The following is a 20,843-nucleotide window of genomic DNA, read 5'->3' as shown; positions in this document are numbered from 1 at the left end:
AAACCTTGGTAGGACACACAAACAGCAGTGTGAAGATTAAACAAAAGGTGAGCTAATAAACTACAAGGCCTTAATGTCTGATACAGTATCACCACCCTGATTGTAAGCCTGCTGTAAACTTTTTGTTTCTTCAAATGCTGCTTAAATGGGAAGCATATTTGCTTATCCTTGACTAACCTTTGGTCTAGATCTCGACTGGGAAAGAAATGAAAACCAAGCAAGGCTTCCATCAGAAACTTCTGGGCCCCATACTAGATAAACTTCCTGGATCCCCCCTCTCCCAGGTCTAAAAGTTCCACCATTGCAAAAATAAAGCTCTTTGGTTGTAGCCCGGTACAGAAGTACCCCTTGTAACTTCCACCTGCCACCATTGGTGGCCCTGGGGCCAGAAACAAAAGCTGAACTCAGGCTCTCTTATATCTATTACAGAATGTCAACCACAGCAACGTCCATCCTACAGAGACTTAAACTATATTTAGAGCGGTGGTCGCCAACTGCCCCAAGAAAATGTGAACATTAGTTGCAATTTTTATGTTTAATTAATAATAAAACAAAAATAATATTCTAAAAAATTCTAGAGACAAAAAAACAAGGGAGGCGCAGCATGACGTCAGTGTAGTCTTAAATTGTATGTGACAACCACTGCCGAGCTGTACGCTTCAATATTGTTTCCACCATTACAACAGTCACCCCGCTCTGCGAATACAGATTCTCATCCGATTGTTTTATTTGTTTATTTCTCAGATGCTCTTTTAGGTAAGTATGTCCATAACTGTGTATTTTCTTTATCTGTTACATTTAATGGCATCAAATAGTTTGACTTTGATAACTATCATTAATTGTTTGGTCTTAGATTCAAATGAAATAAACCCATAATGAGTGAGAAAAAGCAAACAAATATTTTGCATTTCTTTAGTAATACCAAAGATAATGCAACTAATGATGGGTGACTATTGTGATTGAAACAAAAGTGCTGGAAAATCCAAAATCCTTAAGAGTTGTGGCCAATCCTTGTCACCAAATTTTCTAATAAAGATAAATGTTCCAGTGACAACTGGTGGGAATTCCTCTCATTTTTAAAAATTTCCATTGTAGAGTGAAAAGAAGTCTACCCAACAGAATACAGACAGCAAAAAATATACTGCCAATGTTTTTAACCCTTCTCTACCATATGTTTTTGAAGTCTGCAGCTTGGACAACTTGGTTGCATTATTGACAACCTGTATTCACGAGATGTTACAGGAGTTCAAATATATTTGGTGTTTTTCAGCCTGGAGGAGAACCGGCAGCCATTCAAAGGAGGACCATACAGGGAAGTGGTGGAGCAAAGTGAGGAATATGTTGGGAAGTGTAGGAAGGGAGCCTTAAAAATGAGTTCTGAAAAGCCTTCATCAAATAAAGTCTAATGGAAGGGCTAAACAGAAGGTATTCAATAAAATAAAATAGAATTGAAATTCAAGAAGTGGATAGAAAGTACAGAAAACCCACCAATGCTGTCCCTTAGCATCGAAAAGAAACTGAATATCCTTTAGGGATGGGCTGAACTTTGGTCATGAATCTTTTAAATATATACTCCCCCATATTATTGTATTTGTGAAGACTTGCTACCGAAATTGTGCAGGCCTGTTTAGACCATTACAGGCCCGTGCTCTGCATAGAGCCTTATCCTGCAATGCACTCGCCTCTTATCCAGCGCTTTGCAGAAAGGAGATTAAGCTTGTCTGCTAAGCCAATTGAAGTTCTATAAAAAGACTTAATGGACAAAACACAGTGGAAAAATAACCCTGGCCTCTTCATTCCATTCTCACCCTCATCCAGACCGTTCTACAGGAAGCGTAAATAGAGAGAGAAGATAGCCCTAACTAAGCACACTAAAAAAAAAAATACTCACTCTGAAAAAGAACTCCTCATTCCATTTTGGGTTCAGCGTCTGTAAAACAAAGAAAGGCCATCATTAGTATATACATTGTGACAATTAAAGGATCTTTACAAATAACAACAACTTGGGCCATATAATAAATAGGCTGCATTTCCACCTGCTATGATCTAAACCATTAGGGCACATGACAACCAATGCAATAATATGTCTGGTCAGGCTAAAGGCTCAGTAGTAATAAAAAATAGAGTATATATTGTACAGAAGAGTTTAACCACCATTTTAGAAGGGATTCATGCAGAAATCCAGAAAATCCCCTCATTATACAAGTGGCTGCAATGTAATAGAAAGAAGCAGTGTATAGAATGTTCAGAAGAATTTAGGCCAAGTATGATGAGGTTGAGATCACTTTTCAGAAGTGATTCATGCAGAAACCCATAAATCCAAAAGGTCTCACTATACACCTGGCTCAGATACTAGTGAACCTTTAGCTGAATTGCTTCTGTCAACACTATTGAATATCATCTTGAGGTTCAGTTAAAATCTTTGAGCTGGGTTGAGGACTCCTAACCTCACAGAATAATTTGGGATCCTTGGCTTTCTCAGAAGGGAAGGCCCATGCGTTCAAACAATCTCTCAGCACAGGGTCTCCCAGAGGGAGCCATATAATAAATAGGCTGCATTACCACCTGCTATATGCCAGGCCATTAAGGCACATGGGTGGCAAAGACAGCCCCTCAAGTGCCAAAACTATGTCTGATCAGCTGAAAGGGGGCTTAAAAGTAGTAAGAAGTAGAGTGCTCAATGTAGAGAAAAGTTTACCCATCTATGATGAGATTGCATTTTAGAGGTGTTTCATGCAGACACCCAGAAAATCCCCAGACTCTCATAGTACAGGTGGCTCCAATGCCATAGAAAGAAGCTGAGTATACAATGTACAGAAGTGTGATGAGGTTGCGATCACAATTTAGAAGTGATTCATGTAGAAACCCCAAACCATACACTATATAAGTGGCTCAGATACTAGTCAACATTTACCAATAGTATAATCACTTCTAAAGTCTGCTTGAGGTGCAGAGAAAATCTATGGCTTGGGCATTTGACTCTTAACCCTGCAAATTAGTTTAGGATTCTTGGCTTTCTCAGAAGGAAAGGCCCATGCTTTCAAACAATCTCTCAGCACAGGGTCTCCCAGACGGAGCCATGTAGAAAATAGGCTGCATTTCCACCTGCTATGTGCTGAGCCATTAGGGTACATGAGGGGTAGTGACAACAAATGCAATACTGTGTCTGATCAGCTGAAAGTAGGCTCAGTAAAAAGAAATGAAGTATACATTGTACAGAAAAGTTTACCCACCTCTGATGAGGTTCAGATCACATTTTATATGCGATTCATGCAGAAACTCAGAAATTCCCAGAGTTTCATCATACAGGTGGCTTAGATTCTAGTGAATCTTTACCAGTAGCAAAATCACTTCTCCCAACACTATTGGATATTGTGCTATTTTTACTTGAGGTCCAGATAAAATCTAACTATGTTTTGGGCTAAGGACTCTAAACCCAAAATGGGGTGATTTGGGATCCTCAGCTCTCCCAGGATATATTGAGTAGGCCTACTGAAGTTCTGCTCATAAAAGCAAACATAATGGAAGCCAGGGTGAGGGGCAAGTATTTTTAAAATTTTTCTTAAACTGTTTCTTTTTTTAACTTTAAATTGGAAGTATACCAAAAAGATATAAAAAAAACATATAATATATACAGTCATGGCCAAAAATATTAGCACCCTTGCATTTATGTCAGAAAAATGTACCACTTCTCCCAGAAAATTGTCGCAATTTCAAATGCTTTGGTGTTGTCATGTTTATTTCTTTTGTTGACATTGGAAGGACACAAAAAAGCAGCAACATTACATAAAACATAAAAAAGGTCTGGACAAAATGATTGGCACCCTCAACCTAATACTTGGTTGCACACCCTTTAGAAGAAATAACTGATGTTAATCACTTTCTGTAGCAAACAATGAGTCTGTCACATCGCTCTACTGGAATTTTGGACCACACTTCCTTTTCCAGTTGCTCCAGGTCTCTCAGATTTGAAGAGTTCCTTCTCCTAACTTCAGAACTCTCCAGCGCTTTGTCTTAAACCACATTTGGGTGCTTTCTGAAGTATGTTTTGGGTCATTGTCCTGCTGAAAGACCCATGAAATTCTCCCAGAAGGCTTCCACTGTCCACTGGACAGATGAGACAAAAATACAACTTTCCGGTAATGCACATCATTCGACTGTTTACAGAAAACAAAAAGAACCCTTCAAGGAAAAGAACATGGTCCCTACAGTGGAGTTTGCTTTGCAGCTTCAGGCACTGGTAGTCTGGACTGTTTGCAAGGTATTATAAAATCTGAAGACTACTAAAGAATTCTGGGGCACAATGTAGGGCCCAGTGTATAAAAAAAACTGTCTCAGCCAGAGGTCATGCGTCTTACAGCAGGACAATGACCCAAAGTAAACTTCAAAAAGCATGAAGAAATGGTTTATAACAAAGCGCTGGAGAGTTCTGAAGTGGGCAGCATTGAGTCCAGAACTAAATCCCATAGAGCACCCGTGAAGAGATCTAAAAACAGCATTTGGGAGAAGAAACCCTTTAAATTGGAGAGACCTGGAGCAGCTGGCAAAGGAAGAGTAGCCCAAAATTCCAGTAGAGAGATGTAAATTAGATGTAGATATAGAACTACTGCACAGGCGCTCATTCAGTCCTGGCAACCACAGGGAATGCCGAAATGAGCGTCGGCGTCATTCCTGACGTCCTACACAGAGCTATGCATTCACAGCTCACCAATTTTTTTATAGAAAAAGACTGCGATTAGGCAGGTATGAATGCTTATTTCAGAAGAGACATTGCCTATCTCTTTCTGCAATTAAGTCCTGCCTGATCCTAAATTTTGAACAAGTGACTTGCGTTCTGCTTAAAAGTGTATGCAAACCTAACAATGAATGTCTCTTATATTCCATCATTTGGTCTGTTGAATATACCACTAAAACATTTTTTTATGTAAAAATATTAGGTTGCCCTACTTTTCTGTGCTATTAGTACAGTTATCTCCAGTAGTGTAATTAGACCTGCCCTCTGTGAACCAAATATATATTGAAGAAAGGGTTTAAAACATTACCATACATCCATAGCATTTTATACATCAAGCTGATCATTTTTACACATATATCCAAAAATAACTGAAAAGTCTATACATCCACTTTATTGTGGGATTATTTTACTTTCCCAGAGATTAGGTGACATGGGTCGAGGGTGGTGGTGGGGAGTGTGAAACGGGAACCCATCTGTGACCTCACAGCATGGAAGTGTACTGGTGACTGGGGAAATCTGTGAGTAATTTGGTTCTAAATATAGTGATCTATAGATAGCACAGGGATCACGCAGGTTCCGAACACACCAGAGCACTCCAGAACATTTCAATGACAACACTGAAACCACCTGGATGAGAAAACGGGGACAATTTATTTTATGAATCAGAACTGTAAGATGGTGCAGATAGAAGGGGTCTATCCAAAGTAACATTAAGTCACTTGCCCTCATCTATGAAAGGTGTTTCCTGTTTTCCGTATCAACCAAAGTAAATAAACCGAGGGTTGACAAAATAATGAAAACACTAATGAGATATTCCAATAGGTAGTAGGGCTACCATATTGAAGTTCATGATGTAAAGATATACAGAACTGAGTCTTGTGGTACAGAGGTGCCAAATCAATTCTGTTATAATTTTTGAACCTGGTGTATTACAGCACTTGGTAAGTACCATGTTAAATTGTATCTTTAACGTGGGGAAGGATATGCTGCTATCCGGGATTTATGGTAGAGAGATTTTATATCCCAGTAACAAAGGTTTCACCAAGCAGGAAGTGAGGGTAAATCTCAAAAATGATGGCAACATGGACAGAAGTAAAAATAGTTTAGGAGTAGGGAAGACTAAAACCCCATGCAAATTTCTAGCTATTAATTAGTGTACAGTGCTGTTCTGAACTGTATTTAGTTACTCCAAGGATGAACACCTTCTCCATGTGATTATTCTGTAATTATTCTGACCATTAGTCAGCTACACACCTTTGAAAGAATAAATACATATGTTTGGAGATGCTGTTAATGAATAATTTGTCTGTCATGCATGCATATGTCATGAGTTCAAAGATGTCAACTTAGGAGAACAATTTAAAGGAAGAGAAGGAAGTGGTATCTACTGCGGAAGAAAACAGGTGTGGCTATATTATAAAATGGGTGTGGTTTAATATACAGTAATACGGATATTAATAAATGTTTAAATAGAAAGGGCCCTAAAAGTAGAACTTGGCCATACTCCCATCACAGCCTTATTTGTTGCAAAATAGGATTGTCTATCACAGTAATGAACCAATAAGGAATCTTATGAGTGTAGGAATCAAAGCTTTTTTCCATAGAAAGGCCAACAGCAGTATATAACTCTTAACACCTTTCTCTGAAAGTATTGATCACTTTGACACAAATGTTTCTCCGAATTTGTCTTAGCTCAACTTCAATCGCCTTCCATGACACTTCCACTTAATTAGCGTTGGCTTGGTTTAGTTTGGACATATTAGAGTAAGGTGGCTTTAAGGTAGATGGTTTATACTTCTTCTCTTTACAGCAACCTGGGCTTCAAACCTCTAGCATTTTGCTAATTCCTAATCTTCCCCTGGTTCCCAATACTTCTGGGTATGTTGAATACCTGTTCCCCTTGTTGCCATCTTTGATTCTTCCCATTGGCTTAAATATCCTGTAGACTCTGATACCTGCAGGGTCTGTGGATCACCAAAGCAAAAAAGTTCAAAACTTATCAAAAGCCCACATGGCAGGATGCCAAGGCAAGTACAGCTCGTATTTTGTCAGCCTCTAACAATAATTGCCTAAAGTGCCCCTTAGCTCATATGTACTATCAAGTCCATGTCCAACCACATTTTTTTTTTTAGTTCTGTAAAAGCTGACTGCACACCACTGGGAAGATTGCCCTTCACTCCCTATCTTATAGAAGCATCAGGAAATTAGAGGAATCAATCCAAAATGAACAAAATTGGCATCCCAGAGGTTTTTCTCCAGAACAGATGTCACCATTGGGGATTTTCCTACTGTTCTGATGACATCTCTAAAAATCAAAGTGAGAGAAGTGAGAGCTTATTTTATTTTTCACATACACTTGAACTGGATTTTGATCTTTTCAGTACTTTATTCAGTACTGTGTTGAATACCTTCTCTCCCCGCTGCAAACGTTGGCTCTTCCCACTGGCCTTATTTATCCTGTAAAGCCCAAAACCTGCAGGGGCTGGGGATCAGCAAAGTGGTTTATGTTAAAAGCATGGATGGCTGGAAAAAGCAAGTATACAGCATCTTCTTTTCCATCATTGGTTTATTGAGTTTGGAGTGAAACCTTGAGTACCAAAATGCACAAAAACGAAAGGTAGAGGGACAGCAAATACAGTACTACATTCCATGCAAAACACATGAGGAAAATAATAAACATGTAAAACAATCATTAATAAGCTACTATTACACTGAAAAATACCACCAATATGAGGGAAGATGACATTCTAATTGACAATACATGAAAGCTACGGTGGGCACAAGATCACCAAAACAGCTTAGCCGGTAACCAGATTCATTAAAGTGATGACTAGCTGGGAACAGGATTATTAAGTCATTCTAATCACACACGCAGGAACCAGATACTGTGCTATGAACAAGTTCATCCTTTCCTTCATCATCTGTGTTTTACCTGACAACTTTATCTCAAAGCTGGCACAACCGAAAGTGAAGACACTGGCAGATGTAAACTCGGCGCCCTATGCATTAGGAATGTCTAGATATTAACCATAAACATACCATATTTATATTGTGATCCTCATATGATGCTTGATTAGTAATAGGACCCAAACAGATCTGTCACTGATGTAGACTGTTATAATCTATGCACTACTGCAACACTTATTAATGAAATCCCACTACGCAAACGCAATGCAGCTCTGACACACTTGCGTCGCAGTGTACCACTATGCATGGTAAAGCACTATTGTGCATTGTGGTGGACTGCGTTGTAAAAATGCTGCAGGTCAGTTTTTAGGATGGTTTGATCAGCAGTTTCTCCTGCACTTGCCAGGACTGAACAACCATGTGTGAGTTACATCATCTCCGGGCCCGCCAGTGATCACTGGAAGAGAAGGCGAAAGAAGATGGTGGCATCTTGCAATGGAAAGGAGGTGAGTATAGCAGGGTTTAGTTCTGCTTTAAACACACTGTATGTTAACACTGATGGTTTATCGCAGAGCACCACAGGCCATGGGAAAATGTGAATTGGCCCTTAAAAAAACCTCAAAAAAATTACATTTAGGGCTACATTCAAAAAAGCAGCTAGAAACTGTAAAAGACAATCAGCAACAACAAAACAATGTGCTTTGCATAAAACAATGTTCCTGTCTACCTGCACCCCAGCAGAGGCTGAATTTCTTAGGGTGGGCTCCTTGATGGTAACAATGGTGGACCATTGTCCAATGTATGTAAAACTGACGCAGCCCCGTGACGCAGGGCTACACACACACAACTACACTACACAAGTGTATAACCCCTACCTACTTTATCCAAAACTAAAAACCTTTACATACACTTCCATTGTGCTGGATTACCAATGTGCCTGATACTTCATGATCTTTTCAATACTTTGCTATCACATAATGTGACAAGAAATGGAAAATGGGATCTGTGGAGGCAGTTTGAACGTGATGAAGCTGCTGAAATCCAGACAGGAATAACTGACAATAAAGTGTGTTCACATAACACTGGAGTGACATATACATCACCCTAAATAACAGAACTGCCTCTGATCACGGTGATCTTCACTGCTTTATAGTAAACACCAAGTGTGTATATAGAACAAAGTGCACTGACATGTCAATATTTACAATCACAATTGAAAAAAAAAAGAGGTTACATAACAGCTGTTAAAGCAATCACAACAAAAGTAATACATTATTCATACGGGTACACTATTTATGGTGGTCATTTGGAAGCCATATCTGTTTTGTTTAGTGCAGCCATGGCACCCCCCAATATCTGGTCCCTATACGAGCCTCACAAGCAGCCACCCAACCAGTGGTTATCTGGCACTAAAATCTCTAAGATTCAATGTGTCGAGTATTGACAAGAGTATTTTAACTGGCCTTGGAGGACTAGTGTCTCAAGTGTCTGGGCTAAGATTCTATCTGCGTGAAGTCTTTATGTTCCCATAGAGTTTGCTTGGGTTTCCTTACACATCCCAAGAACTTACTGGTAGGTTATCTGACTTCCCCAAAAAATTGCCCCTAGGCTATAATAGGGACTTTAGATCGTGAGCTCCTTTTGATATGACAGAGCTATATAAAGAAGTAAAATTAAAGATGTATAACTAAGCTAGACATGTGCTTACACTACACCATCAAAGCAATAGATAAAGCAGATCAAATATGTCACAACATTCAGTAGAAAAAAAAAAAAAAACAATGCAAAGTCCAAGTAACCCAAATTTCCAGCTGAGACCACATTTAGGATGCAGATTTAAGTTAAAGTGTTGTCACCAACCACAGATTTTTTAGGTATCAATAAATCATAATACAAAAAGATTACCTTTTATTCCTTGTTGTATAGAAAGATGAGTAATCAGAAACCCCCAAAAAAATCCACAAAAGTGTCCACAAAGCTAAAAAGACGCCGTTCCCAAAGTGTATTGTAATCGGCCGTCAAACTTCTCTGTGACTGCCAGGCTACGCTTTAATGCACAGCAAACAAAGAGCCAGCCAGCCAATCAAGGTAGGAGTTTCTGTTTTCAAAACGAGTTTATCTACTCTGAGTACCTTGTTCCAACCTGTCATCCAGCTGTACAGGTAGAAGGTAACTTTCTCCGACACAGGTTTATTATGCAGGAACAATGATTGCTGTGTGCACCTAAACACAACAGCAACAGGGACGCTCTTGTTTAGATAAAACTTTTGTAGCACACCAAGTTATTATGCAGGACAGCTCTTTTTAGTGGTCACTAAGTTATACTATTATATCATTTTGAATGGTCATTTTTTTTACCATTTTTTTTGTTGTTTTCACCACCTCGGGTGCTTTAATGAGATCTATCCTATCATATTAACTCAATTGAAAGTCAGACATTGTTTGAAGGTAAGGGGATTTCCCCTCTATTACTATTCTAGCAGCAAGTCAACATTTTAGATTTACCCCCACTTTTATTCATGGAGACCCCTAAAAAACATTTTACCAGGGATATATATAATAGATACTACATCCCAAATAGAATTAAATAGCAACAAAAAGCTACAGAAATAGGACATTCATGGCATCAGGATCAATCATAACAGTGTAACAGTTTTTTGGCTTTTTGGTTATATTATGGTTGATTGATCCTGATGCGGTGAACGTCCTGTTTCTGTAGCTTTTTGTTGGGGAGGCTATAGGAAATGTCAGAAGTTCTAACCATTAACTACTTACCTTACGTGTTTGGCTGGATGAAATGACAGGAGAGAGTACACTGCAGACAATGAGGATAGACACTCTTTATTCATGTGGAATGCCATGGAAAAATTCTCTTGCATGAAACCAATCCAAGGTGCAAAAAAATATATTGTAGACAACTATCGCAGACACAGCACGATGTGAGTGGGAATTTCTCAGAAACAACATTCTCCCTTAGATAGTAGTCATCTCATTGGACAGCTTACCCTTTATCTATATTCTCTTGAAAACCCAAAATTTCCCCTAATTTCCAGCCCCATAAGTATCAATAAGGACAAATAGGGAAGCTAAATATGCAATGATGCAGATAGCAAGATAGAAAAAAGAATTAATCAGACAGGGCCTTAGATACACCTAAATTAATGAAGAAATATACAAAATAAGGTCTTTGCACCAATTAGCCAGACATTTATATCAGTGACTAGTAAAGTAAATAATATTGATTATCTCACTATAATGACACCTACTTAGGGTAAAGATAAATAAAGCCGTAAGTGAACAGTCAGTCTTTGAATATTATGTGTCCCAAGCAGGACATTTGGGCAAATGTAAGGATCTGAGCTACTTTGACTGGATGACTTGGGTCAGGGTAACTCCAAAATATCCTGTTTTCAGAATGCAATTGATTAGCACCTATCTTTGGATAAGTCATCCAAAGAACACAAATAGAGGAATCCGTGATAGGCTCTAGGGCACCCAAGGCTCATTAATGCCTGTAGGATGGAGGAGGAAACTAGTCCATGTGGTTTGATCCCGGAGGATACCATTATGGGTCAGAGCTGATTTAGTGGCACATGGGTCGCCCATGCACAGTACTGGGCATTTGGTTTAAACATTTTGATTGGTCAGAGTATATCTGCCTGGAGTTAAACCCCTAAGGTCACCCTATCACCCAGTTAAAGCCAATCAAAAATAGACTTGGCTTACTTTTTACTCTGTCCAGCATGCTCAGAGCTTTCTGGTTCATAGTACCTAAGGAAAAACAGCAAATGGGTGATCACTGATCTCCTGCCAACTTCCATGAAGGTTCCAGACACTCAGGAAGGGCAGATAAGCTTGGGACACATAGAGGAGGTTTTATCACATTCTGAAATATGTAGTACTTATCAAGGTGACTACAAAACAGTTATACATGAATGCAGGGACAGTCATAATTACTTATGTCCCATGTTCCAAACTCTGGTATGGGTATTGTACTACAAGGCTCCTCTCTCTCAGTTTAAGCCGAAATAATATGCAAAATCTAATTTAACATAAAACATTTACCAGAAAAATCTAAAACATTCATTTTATTTAATTATGAATCAGACAGTCAAACTTTGAGTGTCACCAGAGTTTACTGATGACCATTATCAATGAAAAAGAAAAGAGAGAGTTAGGCAGTTGCTAAGGCCCTGGGGATAATAAAGATGAACTGAAATCTTAGGGCTTAAAACAAAAAAAGGGTCGTAGATGGAAAAGCGGCAAACACAAGTATCACCGTTCATCATCAGTCTTGTTGCAGCTGATCTTTTTACAGACCTACCATGCTACTTTTTTGTACTATGTATGGTGGCCATCTTGGTAATGGCTGGAATTTGCTTCTTTATAACCCAACCCCCAGAAAGGAGAATAGTAGTACAGTATAATAATGACATTGCCAAATCTCACTCCAAATCTCCTAAAACTGGCAGCCTGGAGTGCCTGAGCATCCTATCCTATTTTTTAGGAGGAATTTCCAGGGGATTGCTGCAGCACAATTACATTTCCAACATTTCTTCACTTTTTTTGTTTAGGTCCTCCTTATGTAATCGGAGATATTTTATTAAGAAATTTGGTCAAGAGGTAGAGTATTACTTCAGCATTGTTTAATAGTTAAAAAAATAGGAGCCGCACATACCAAACTATATATATATATGGTTATGCAGAACAACTTAATTTTTTGATGTGAGCAGAGATTCCACCATATTCTGTTTTGTGTACGGATGCCAAAAAATGGAACTGAGAATTGTTGATTTTGGCACAATGTATAAAGCAGTGAGAAGAAAACCCATGAAAAATTGGGATTAAAAATATACTCACAGCCAAAGTTCTTAACTGCGAGGTTGGGAAAAACTGTTCAAGTGTTGATCTTCCTTTCATCACCTTTTCCTCGGATTTCCCATTCTAAGATTGATCAGGTCTTTAGGCTATTAGATGAAATATACACTGCTCAAAGTTCTGGGAACACTAGGAAATCACATCTTCTATCCTGATGACCAAAATATTTAAGTTGAAATGTTTTGCTGATAAACACTGTAAAACTTATTAGAAACAAAATGACTTCGGAATGGTCAATGGAAACAAAAATCATTAACTAAATGAGGGCAGGATTTACAATCACACGGAGAATCAAACTGAATCAAATTATCTAATTTGAACCTGTGTGAATTTCATCACAACTATTGATATTGTGACTTAGTTGTTGTATAGCCCTCATGTGCCTGTAGGAACTCATCTGGGCATGCTTCTGCACAGGTCCCAGCATAGGACGTTGGGGCCAAATGCCAACCCCATGGAGTTGGTTTCTGACAGTTTGGTCAGAAACATGCATATAAGTAGTCTGCCTGAGGTCATCTTGTAAGGTTCTGGCAGTGTTCTTCCTTTTCCTCTTTGCACAAAGATGCAGATACTGGTCCTGCTGCTTGTTGACCTTCTGAGACCCTGTCCAACCCTCCTTTATTTAAGACCTAACTCCTGGTATCTCCTTCATGCTTGTGAGACTCTGCTGGGCAACGCAGCAGACCTACTTGTGACAGAACGTATAGATGTACCGTCCTAGTGGATCTGGACTCCCTGTGCAATCTAAGTGGGCAGCAGGTACCACCACCTGATGCTATTATACAGTACCATTAGTGATAAGGTCAAAGTCAATCAGAAAGATGGAGAACTTGGTTTGGATAAACGCTGTGATGATTTACTGAAGTACGCCAGATTGAAAATGATAGGGATAGACTCTGAGATTCAGGACTTCAGGAGTAATCAGGATTATATCAAAATGTCATTATTTGTGTGGATTTTTTAGTACAAGAGATAATTCTAAATCTAGGATAAATAAGAAATGGAAGGGGTGACCAAATGTTCCCCTGATCCTACAAAATAATTGTATTTTTATTACTGTCCCAATAGGAACAACAAAAAAAGCTGAAAGGTAACTCCAAAACAAAAGCGATTGAGATATACTTTAATTATAGTTCAATTAGTGATACACTAACATTATACCTAATTAGAAATATACTTATCGTAAATTATACTGCAATTATATATATATATATATATATATATATAAATAAAATTGCTTCTATTATATGATGGATCAGGCATAGAACAGAGATGTTGGGAATAGAGTTTACTCTCACTTAGAACACAGTTAGTTCCCTGCTAGGGTCCAGGGTTCCTGTGCCACTCAAAGTGCCCATGTAACTTTATTTTGAGCCTTTGTACATGCAGGAGTACACGAGGACAGCTGACAAGTCACATACTGTACAGCAGCATCCCTTCACATGTTTACAATAAAAGTTTATTTTTAGAAGGAATGCTATCAGCAATGTACGGCGAGGCATCAGCCATGTCCAGAAGCGGGATAATCATGTCTAGATCTATTACTTCTCCTTGTGGGGATAACGGACTTGCCAGTCTGAGACTACAAATCAGTCTGGTCATATAAAAATGTACCCCCGGCAATGAATAAAATCCTGCTAGGCCCATCATGGTGGACTACTCTGCCTTGATCAAATTTTAGATCCAGTAAACTTAGCAGAATATGTCAAATAATATATGGCTAGCTGTAGCAGACCAGTCTGGGGCAATGTAATGCCAGTATAAAACAGACTTTAATTCCAAACGCGAAGATTTTGCAACGGAACATCAGAAATTTTCCTTGTTCTTCAACATCATCAGTACCCTGAAAAATCAACTTGTGTCCTGAAAAACAGCAGTGCACTTTTTGCAACTGTCCCTAGGCACTCACCATATCTGAAAGGTAAGATCTAAGACACTACTGTCTCTGCTAGTTTCAGGAGAATAGAGAACTGGTGATGCCATTACCATACCGAACACTGTTCTTCTTGCTGGAGTCTCTGAAATGGGGAAGCAAAGCCCTGCATCTATAAAAATTCTCCATACAGAGACACAATGCCAAACAAGACACAGCAATTTGGTAATTTTGAGAAATCAGCTATTGTGATCTCACATTGGTGTTCCTTTGTCCTCTGCTTGCAATATATATATATATATATATTTTTGTTTTTGGTTGGGGTGGGATGGCTTTAAGAATTCAGTTTCTTTAAAATAAAATGCAGTGCCTGCCAACTCGACTGAGTTATAAAATAAAAATTCTTTTTATTTAAGAAGTCTTTTTCTTTGCTAGCTAGCTATACAGGAAAGCTTTGTGTCTGCATGCACCAATATATTAACATACGCATCAAACTGCTGTTATCATATAACCATTATCCATACAGTAACTGGATTACATTAATTATTGACTTATAAATTAATGAGTAATAAATGGCCAATACATTATTCTTCATATGTCTCTTGTATTGGCTTAATATTAATAACAGAATATAAATTAAGTATTATCAGTTAGGACGGAGCCTTCACCACGTATGTCTAAAAAATGTCACTTCATGCACATTCAGTTGGACAGCAATGAAATAACTTAAAATACACCAAAACGTCTGTTGTGTTCCAAACCTGGAGCATCTAAAGGTCCCCCTCCAGCCTCCAGCACTGGACACACAAGGTAAAAGGTTTCATTTCTCCGCCCTGGGACTCTTTCTCACCTACAAACCATTAAAAGCACTTCAACAGACTGTGGAATTGTAGATTGTAGGTCCAGAATGGGGAATTTTTTCAATTCAATTGTATTTGTAGTGAGGACACATTTTTGTGCCCCTAAATTTAGATTTTTTTTAGTAAATACCCCTTTCCACATCCATCAGCTCTCAGAGTTCAGACACATGATATCTAAACCTGCAAAGAAAATGAGTGCTGTAAGACTTCCCCCTGCCAGGCACTCTGACCACAGGTACAAATGAAGACAAGACAGCTAAAAAATGACCACCAAATCTCACTGATTTATGGGCAAATACCACCAGCCCAGAGGACTAAATCCAAGAGAATTCAAAGTCTTTAGATAGTCAATGTCAGAGGGACTCCCCTTGTGCTCAGCCCCCCATGATCTCCATAGCTACACTGGACAAAACCAAAAGTGGGCCCTTGTGCAGCACTGACTTGGCCCTGTGGAGGCTTCATTTGGCCAAGGACCCTCATGTTTTGGTAGACATTGCACCTCCCAAACCTGTATGCATTACATTTTCTTGGGAACCAACAAGACTTTGTGAAAGTTGACAGTGTTCATTACCAGCTCTCTGCCCCAAGAGGAACACCATGCATGGCTTCTGTATTCACCTTACACACACCCCGCAAATGTTGGAGCACCCATACAAAAGATCTTGCACTTCTGACCCATCACTTTCTGCCTTCCTCTTATAAAGTGATCTCATTGGAAGAGCAGAATATTGCACACATGTGAGCATCATTTCCAATCAGGCAGTCAAATGCAAAACAAAAGTCAATGTTCACATGTAAGCAACTGGAGAGGTCCTGGCTGGGTGGATAGGTGAACAGCTACAGCCAAGAACAGCAACACAATGGGGTTTTTTTATTCATTCATTTCTAAAAGGTAATTCTTATAATACATTATAATTACACTAATTAACCTGATAACTTTTAGAATTACCTCTAAGACCATTGTGCAAAAAGTACTCTCAGGCTAAGATCAGCATTGTGATATACTGTATATTTTTTGGAGACAATTGCAATGGTTTACAACACCATAGCATTGTATCTAAATGTATTCATTCTTTTGATTTTACCTCGGTTTTACTGTAAGACATTACCACATGCTCTTAGTCTTTATACGGCTTCATTAAACAACCTCTGTATAATAGCATATTACAAACTCTCAAACTCTAAATATATTTCTTTATCTGATTAGGTTCTGGCTTTGACAAGAATGTGACTCTTGGTGCCGGTGTATTCTGGAGTGTGTATTATAAACAATGCATTGATGCCTATACACAACATATACTGTTTAGCTCACAGTCAAGTTTACTTCTTATCTGCCCAATAAACAGCTCTGCTTACACAATACACAATATATACACAACAACAGCAAGGCATGTAATTCACTGAAAACTGTACATAGGCAGAATCACAAAGATTCAAATGGTATTTACAGCCAAAACAGATTTCTTGTTTTGAAACAGATAATGGTGGGGAAGGGTTAGAATTTCTATTAAGTCATTATGGCTGTGTCCCCTCTGGAGAGATTCACGCTTTGTCTTCTGGACAGAAACCTATATGAGATCCTCGTTTTTACACCTGTCACCTGAACACAAGATAACAATCACTTCCAATGAGGACACCTGATCTGATGATAGCTTAGAGGGGATTTCTACTTGAAGTAAAAGCAACACTATACATAAAAAGATGCTGGTGCAACCCGACATACCCCAGGTTATCGGGAATTAATTAGGTTACATGATTTCCAGGTTCAAGACACAAACGCGGAAGAAGAATAAAGATGGCAGCACCCACAAAGGAGTAAAGATAGGAAATTACAAACAGGCAGGTAAGTTTAGTTTATTGTAGTAGGGACATTACATTTCTATATATTTACATGTTGTCTTCTGAAACCCATTTTGGAAATCATCAAGCTGGGGATCTGCTTGGTTTTTTTTTTAGATCAATGCTGTGGGTCTTACTCACCTTTTTTATGGTCTTCGTCTGTACTAGAGCAAGCTCTCTGTTCTCATCTGCTACATACAGGGACAGTTTTACGTAGGGGTCACTGCAAGAGAAGACACAAGATGTTACAACAGAGAAGAACAACAGAGATGTACATAAAGTATGTTAACTGCCCCAGGTATCCAGAAACCATTTCTGTTTAGTAGTTGAGCACAAAGACTGTTCAGAATTGCTGCTTATAGCAATAATTAGTTCAGCCAGCTGCAGCGGCCACCATGGGCTATGGCAGCAGCAACAAAATATTTAAGGCTGACATACCTTATCACAGAACCATAAAAGAACCTAAAAATTTAGAGAAGGTATAGTTCAAAATGTATAAAATAGAAGTTTTACACACATATATTTTTCCCTGTCCGAAGTAACTCTTTCTTACTATCCAAAAAGACTTGGTTATAGATACCAAGCTCACAAGACCTAATCACTTAGCACTTCCATTTCCTGTATTTAGGTAAAGTGACAACCAATGATAAAGAGGTAACACCTTTTCCATGTATGTAACGGTCATGAAAAGTCACCAAGGCAAATCTTTGTGTTTAAACTTTTGACAGAATACCAGAAACCTATACAGAATCTGCAGCTTCTGATGGAGCTCAGCACCTGGACAATGCAGATATGTATTCAGATCTGCCACACCCAGCAAGGAATTCAGTATTTACTTTTATCCAAAAATGACCACATTCAAACGTGTTAACCTCACAAATCAGTGCTGCACGCCCAAGGGCACTTATCTTGATGCCCAACAACCTTGAGATAATTCACATATGTTCTAAGCTACGTAAAACACGTCCAATGGTTCTTGCCGGATAATCGGCTCAGGGCCGATATCAGACGAGAATCTGGTGTGTGTACAGAGCCCACCATCCATCGTCTGAAAGGCCGTCCTGGGGGGATCTATGGACGATGGACAACGAATGATCGTAATAGAAGCGAAGGGGGGAGTGCGCAGCAGGGTGCCGCTCCATTGTTCTCCCCCTCTCCACAGAGCAGAACGGTGCTTTATGTACAGCGCTCGTTCATGCATCATGCAGTCCTTAGTTGTTGGAAAGGATCGTGAAAGATCCTTTCCAATGACAATTATTGCACGTGTGTACACAGCTTGTGTACACAGATCCAAAAGTGCACAACTTCTGGTCAGGACGCCAACGAACGAAGGAATCTTGCTGGAAATGAACGACCATCTAGGCGGATCTGATTGGGCAACGATCGTTCATAATCTATTGCGTGTACGGTCATTCCGTGATCGTGGATTGTTCTGTGATACACTTTCTCCTGTACATGTCACTTCCTGCATCGTTTCAACAATCGTTCACAAACGATCGTTCAAACAACTGTATCTAGTGTGTACACTATTGGTGGATTATATTTGAATTAATCCGGAATAATCGTTGATCATTCACTTTCAAATGCTAACTATTGCACGTGTGTACCTAGCCTTAGCATAAAACGTCAGATTTAAAACAGGAATGAGGGTGCAGGAATGCACAGTGTTTGTTTTTGGCAGATACAACTCCTGGGGCCAACAATTAATGGAGTGTTTCAGTAATAACACTCCGATCACGTCTCAAAGGCTAGCAGGCAACTGCAAGCAGACAATAGAACAGAATTTTAGGGAGAATTAGTCTGAGTGGTCCAGCTACATCTTGTGGTGACAAGCACCAATGTTGCTGTTCCCAGCACCGGCGGGCCTGGGCTTGGCAAGACCCAGACAAGGTGTGCAAGACAGAACATAACTTAGTGAACAAACACAATCTACAATTATTTGTTTGTACAAACAAAAGCAGATATTTCTTTGACCATAAAGTATCAATTCTTTACACTTAGTGGCCACTAGATAGATCTACAGTCAAAACAGTTAATTGTTTCCCTGCAATACAATACATAAACCATGCAGAAATAGTCAGAAGATGAGTTCACTCCATAGAAGTTTTACTCCTGAATTTTTTTTTTTTATTGAAGTAGTAAAAGTCCCATGGCACAGCAAGACCCCAGAATGCTTTCCACTATTGTACAGCGAGTCTCTAAATATTACCAAGAATACATTTCAACACTGTCCCGATAAGTGTTCCTTCTTTTTCCCAACAGAGAATTTCCCTGTGCCCTGTCAAGGGTGGGAAAATTATAGCTACAAGAAGCACTTACCCACTCCAATGGCATCTCTTCATGCCCAAAAACCTGCAGACTCTTGTGTGTAGTAGAATGAACAGCACAGGTGCCATATGTAGGTGTGTGTTCTTTCTGCTCTCTTAGTGCTACATTGAAAAGGTGATTTTGTAGCACAATGTTCTCCACGGCCCCTATTTGCCAGGTGGTGCACTCTTTTCAGTAGCCACCTGGCTGTTTCTGGGTGGTTAGTGAAAAGTTGGGTCGCAATACAGGGGCTGCTAATACTGTAGCATATTTACACCGTATGTCAAAACCCGGAGCATGGGTACCGGATTTATTTCAGCTTCAAGCCAGTGAGTCCTCTGTATCAGAAAGGCATTCAGCTGCAAGGGTGGTAAAAGACGCAAGTATTCACTTGCACTTTCACAGGTACAGCTTCAATGGGTCATTCTAGGTTAGAAACAGGGTTGCTTTAATGCATAAATAAGAAATGCAAACCTTTTTCTGCAACTGCACACTGCACATGTGAAATATAACAATTTAAAGCTACTCTGTAGGCACCACCTTAAACTAATTGCTGGCCCACTATTATTATTATTAATAATATTAATAAAAAACAGTATTTATAAAGTGCCAACATAATAGGCAGTGCTGTACATTAAATAGGGTTTGCAATGACAGACGTATACAGACAGTGACACAGGAAAATGAGAAGACCCTGACTCCACTTTCTATTATCTGCTTAGATCTGGGGTCCTCTTATCATCCATCAGCTGCAGTGATGATGCCAGCAGTAGTGGAATGGCCAGTATGGGCACATCTACCTTGCTGGATCACCAGTCCACCACACAGCAACTGTGAGTGATCGCAGACTCAGGTAGGCAGGTGAGGGGGAAAAAGTGAAAAAAGTATTTTAAAAGAAATTAAATAATTTAGAGAAGAGTAGGAGGGTGGAAGATTACACTTTTCTGGCTAATCAGTGTACATGTGTTGACATACATGTATGAATGAGCCCTCAGCGATGTTGCTGTGTTGCAGTCAGCAACAGGAATGCTAATGTGACATCAGCACCCATTCCTGGCCAAAAATTGCAGGCATGGAGATCTTTGTAAATTTTCAAAGCATGCACCTCAAAACCTAATAAAAGCACCTTGACTAGTCAGGGATCTCAAAAAATGGTTGATTAAGACCACAGTTGCAGACACTTTCTGTCCGCACCTTGACGCTTGCTGCCAGACATTATATAGAATGTGGATTGGAGGTGATTTTAGCACAGCTGCAGTGAGCCCTGGACGGAGTAATCTTCCTGCCTTGAGTTGTTCTTTTACATGCCAACGTTTCCAGGAACAGTCCCAGGTTATGAATATTATCCTCAGAAATCACTCTTCATGGAAACTCAACTGTACTGTAAAATTATTTCTCTGCATGGAAAATTTAATAATGTAATCTACTACAAATTAATACCTAG

General features: G+C 39.2%; 1 protein-coding gene across 3 annotated transcripts in view; it reads right to left on the bottom strand.

Annotated features, from left to right (window-relative positions):
• The window catches only part of NEDD4L (NEDD4 like E3 ubiquitin protein ligase), a 221,180-nt gene that overhangs the window by 107,844 nt on the left and 92,493 nt on the right, over positions 1-20,843 (bottom strand). For all 3 annotated transcript variants that reach the window (XM_072416533.1, XM_072416534.1, XM_072416535.1), the window contains exons 3-4: positions 17,234-17,315; positions 1,892-1,930 (exon numbers count right to left, since the gene is read on the bottom strand). In XM_072416533.1, coding sequence (XP_072272634.1) covers positions 1,892-1,930; positions 17,234-17,315 — 121 coding nt within the window. The remainder of the gene's footprint in view (positions 1-1,891; positions 1,931-17,233; positions 17,316-20,843) is intronic.

The sequence above is a fragment of the Pyxicephalus adspersus genome, chromosome 6, assembly GCF_032062135.1.
Source record: "Pyxicephalus adspersus chromosome 6, UCB_Pads_2.0, whole genome shotgun sequence".
NCBI lineage: Eukaryota > Metazoa > Chordata > Amphibia > Anura > Pyxicephalidae > Pyxicephalus > Pyxicephalus adspersus.
This window is presented reverse-complemented; position numbering and strand designations above follow the sequence as displayed.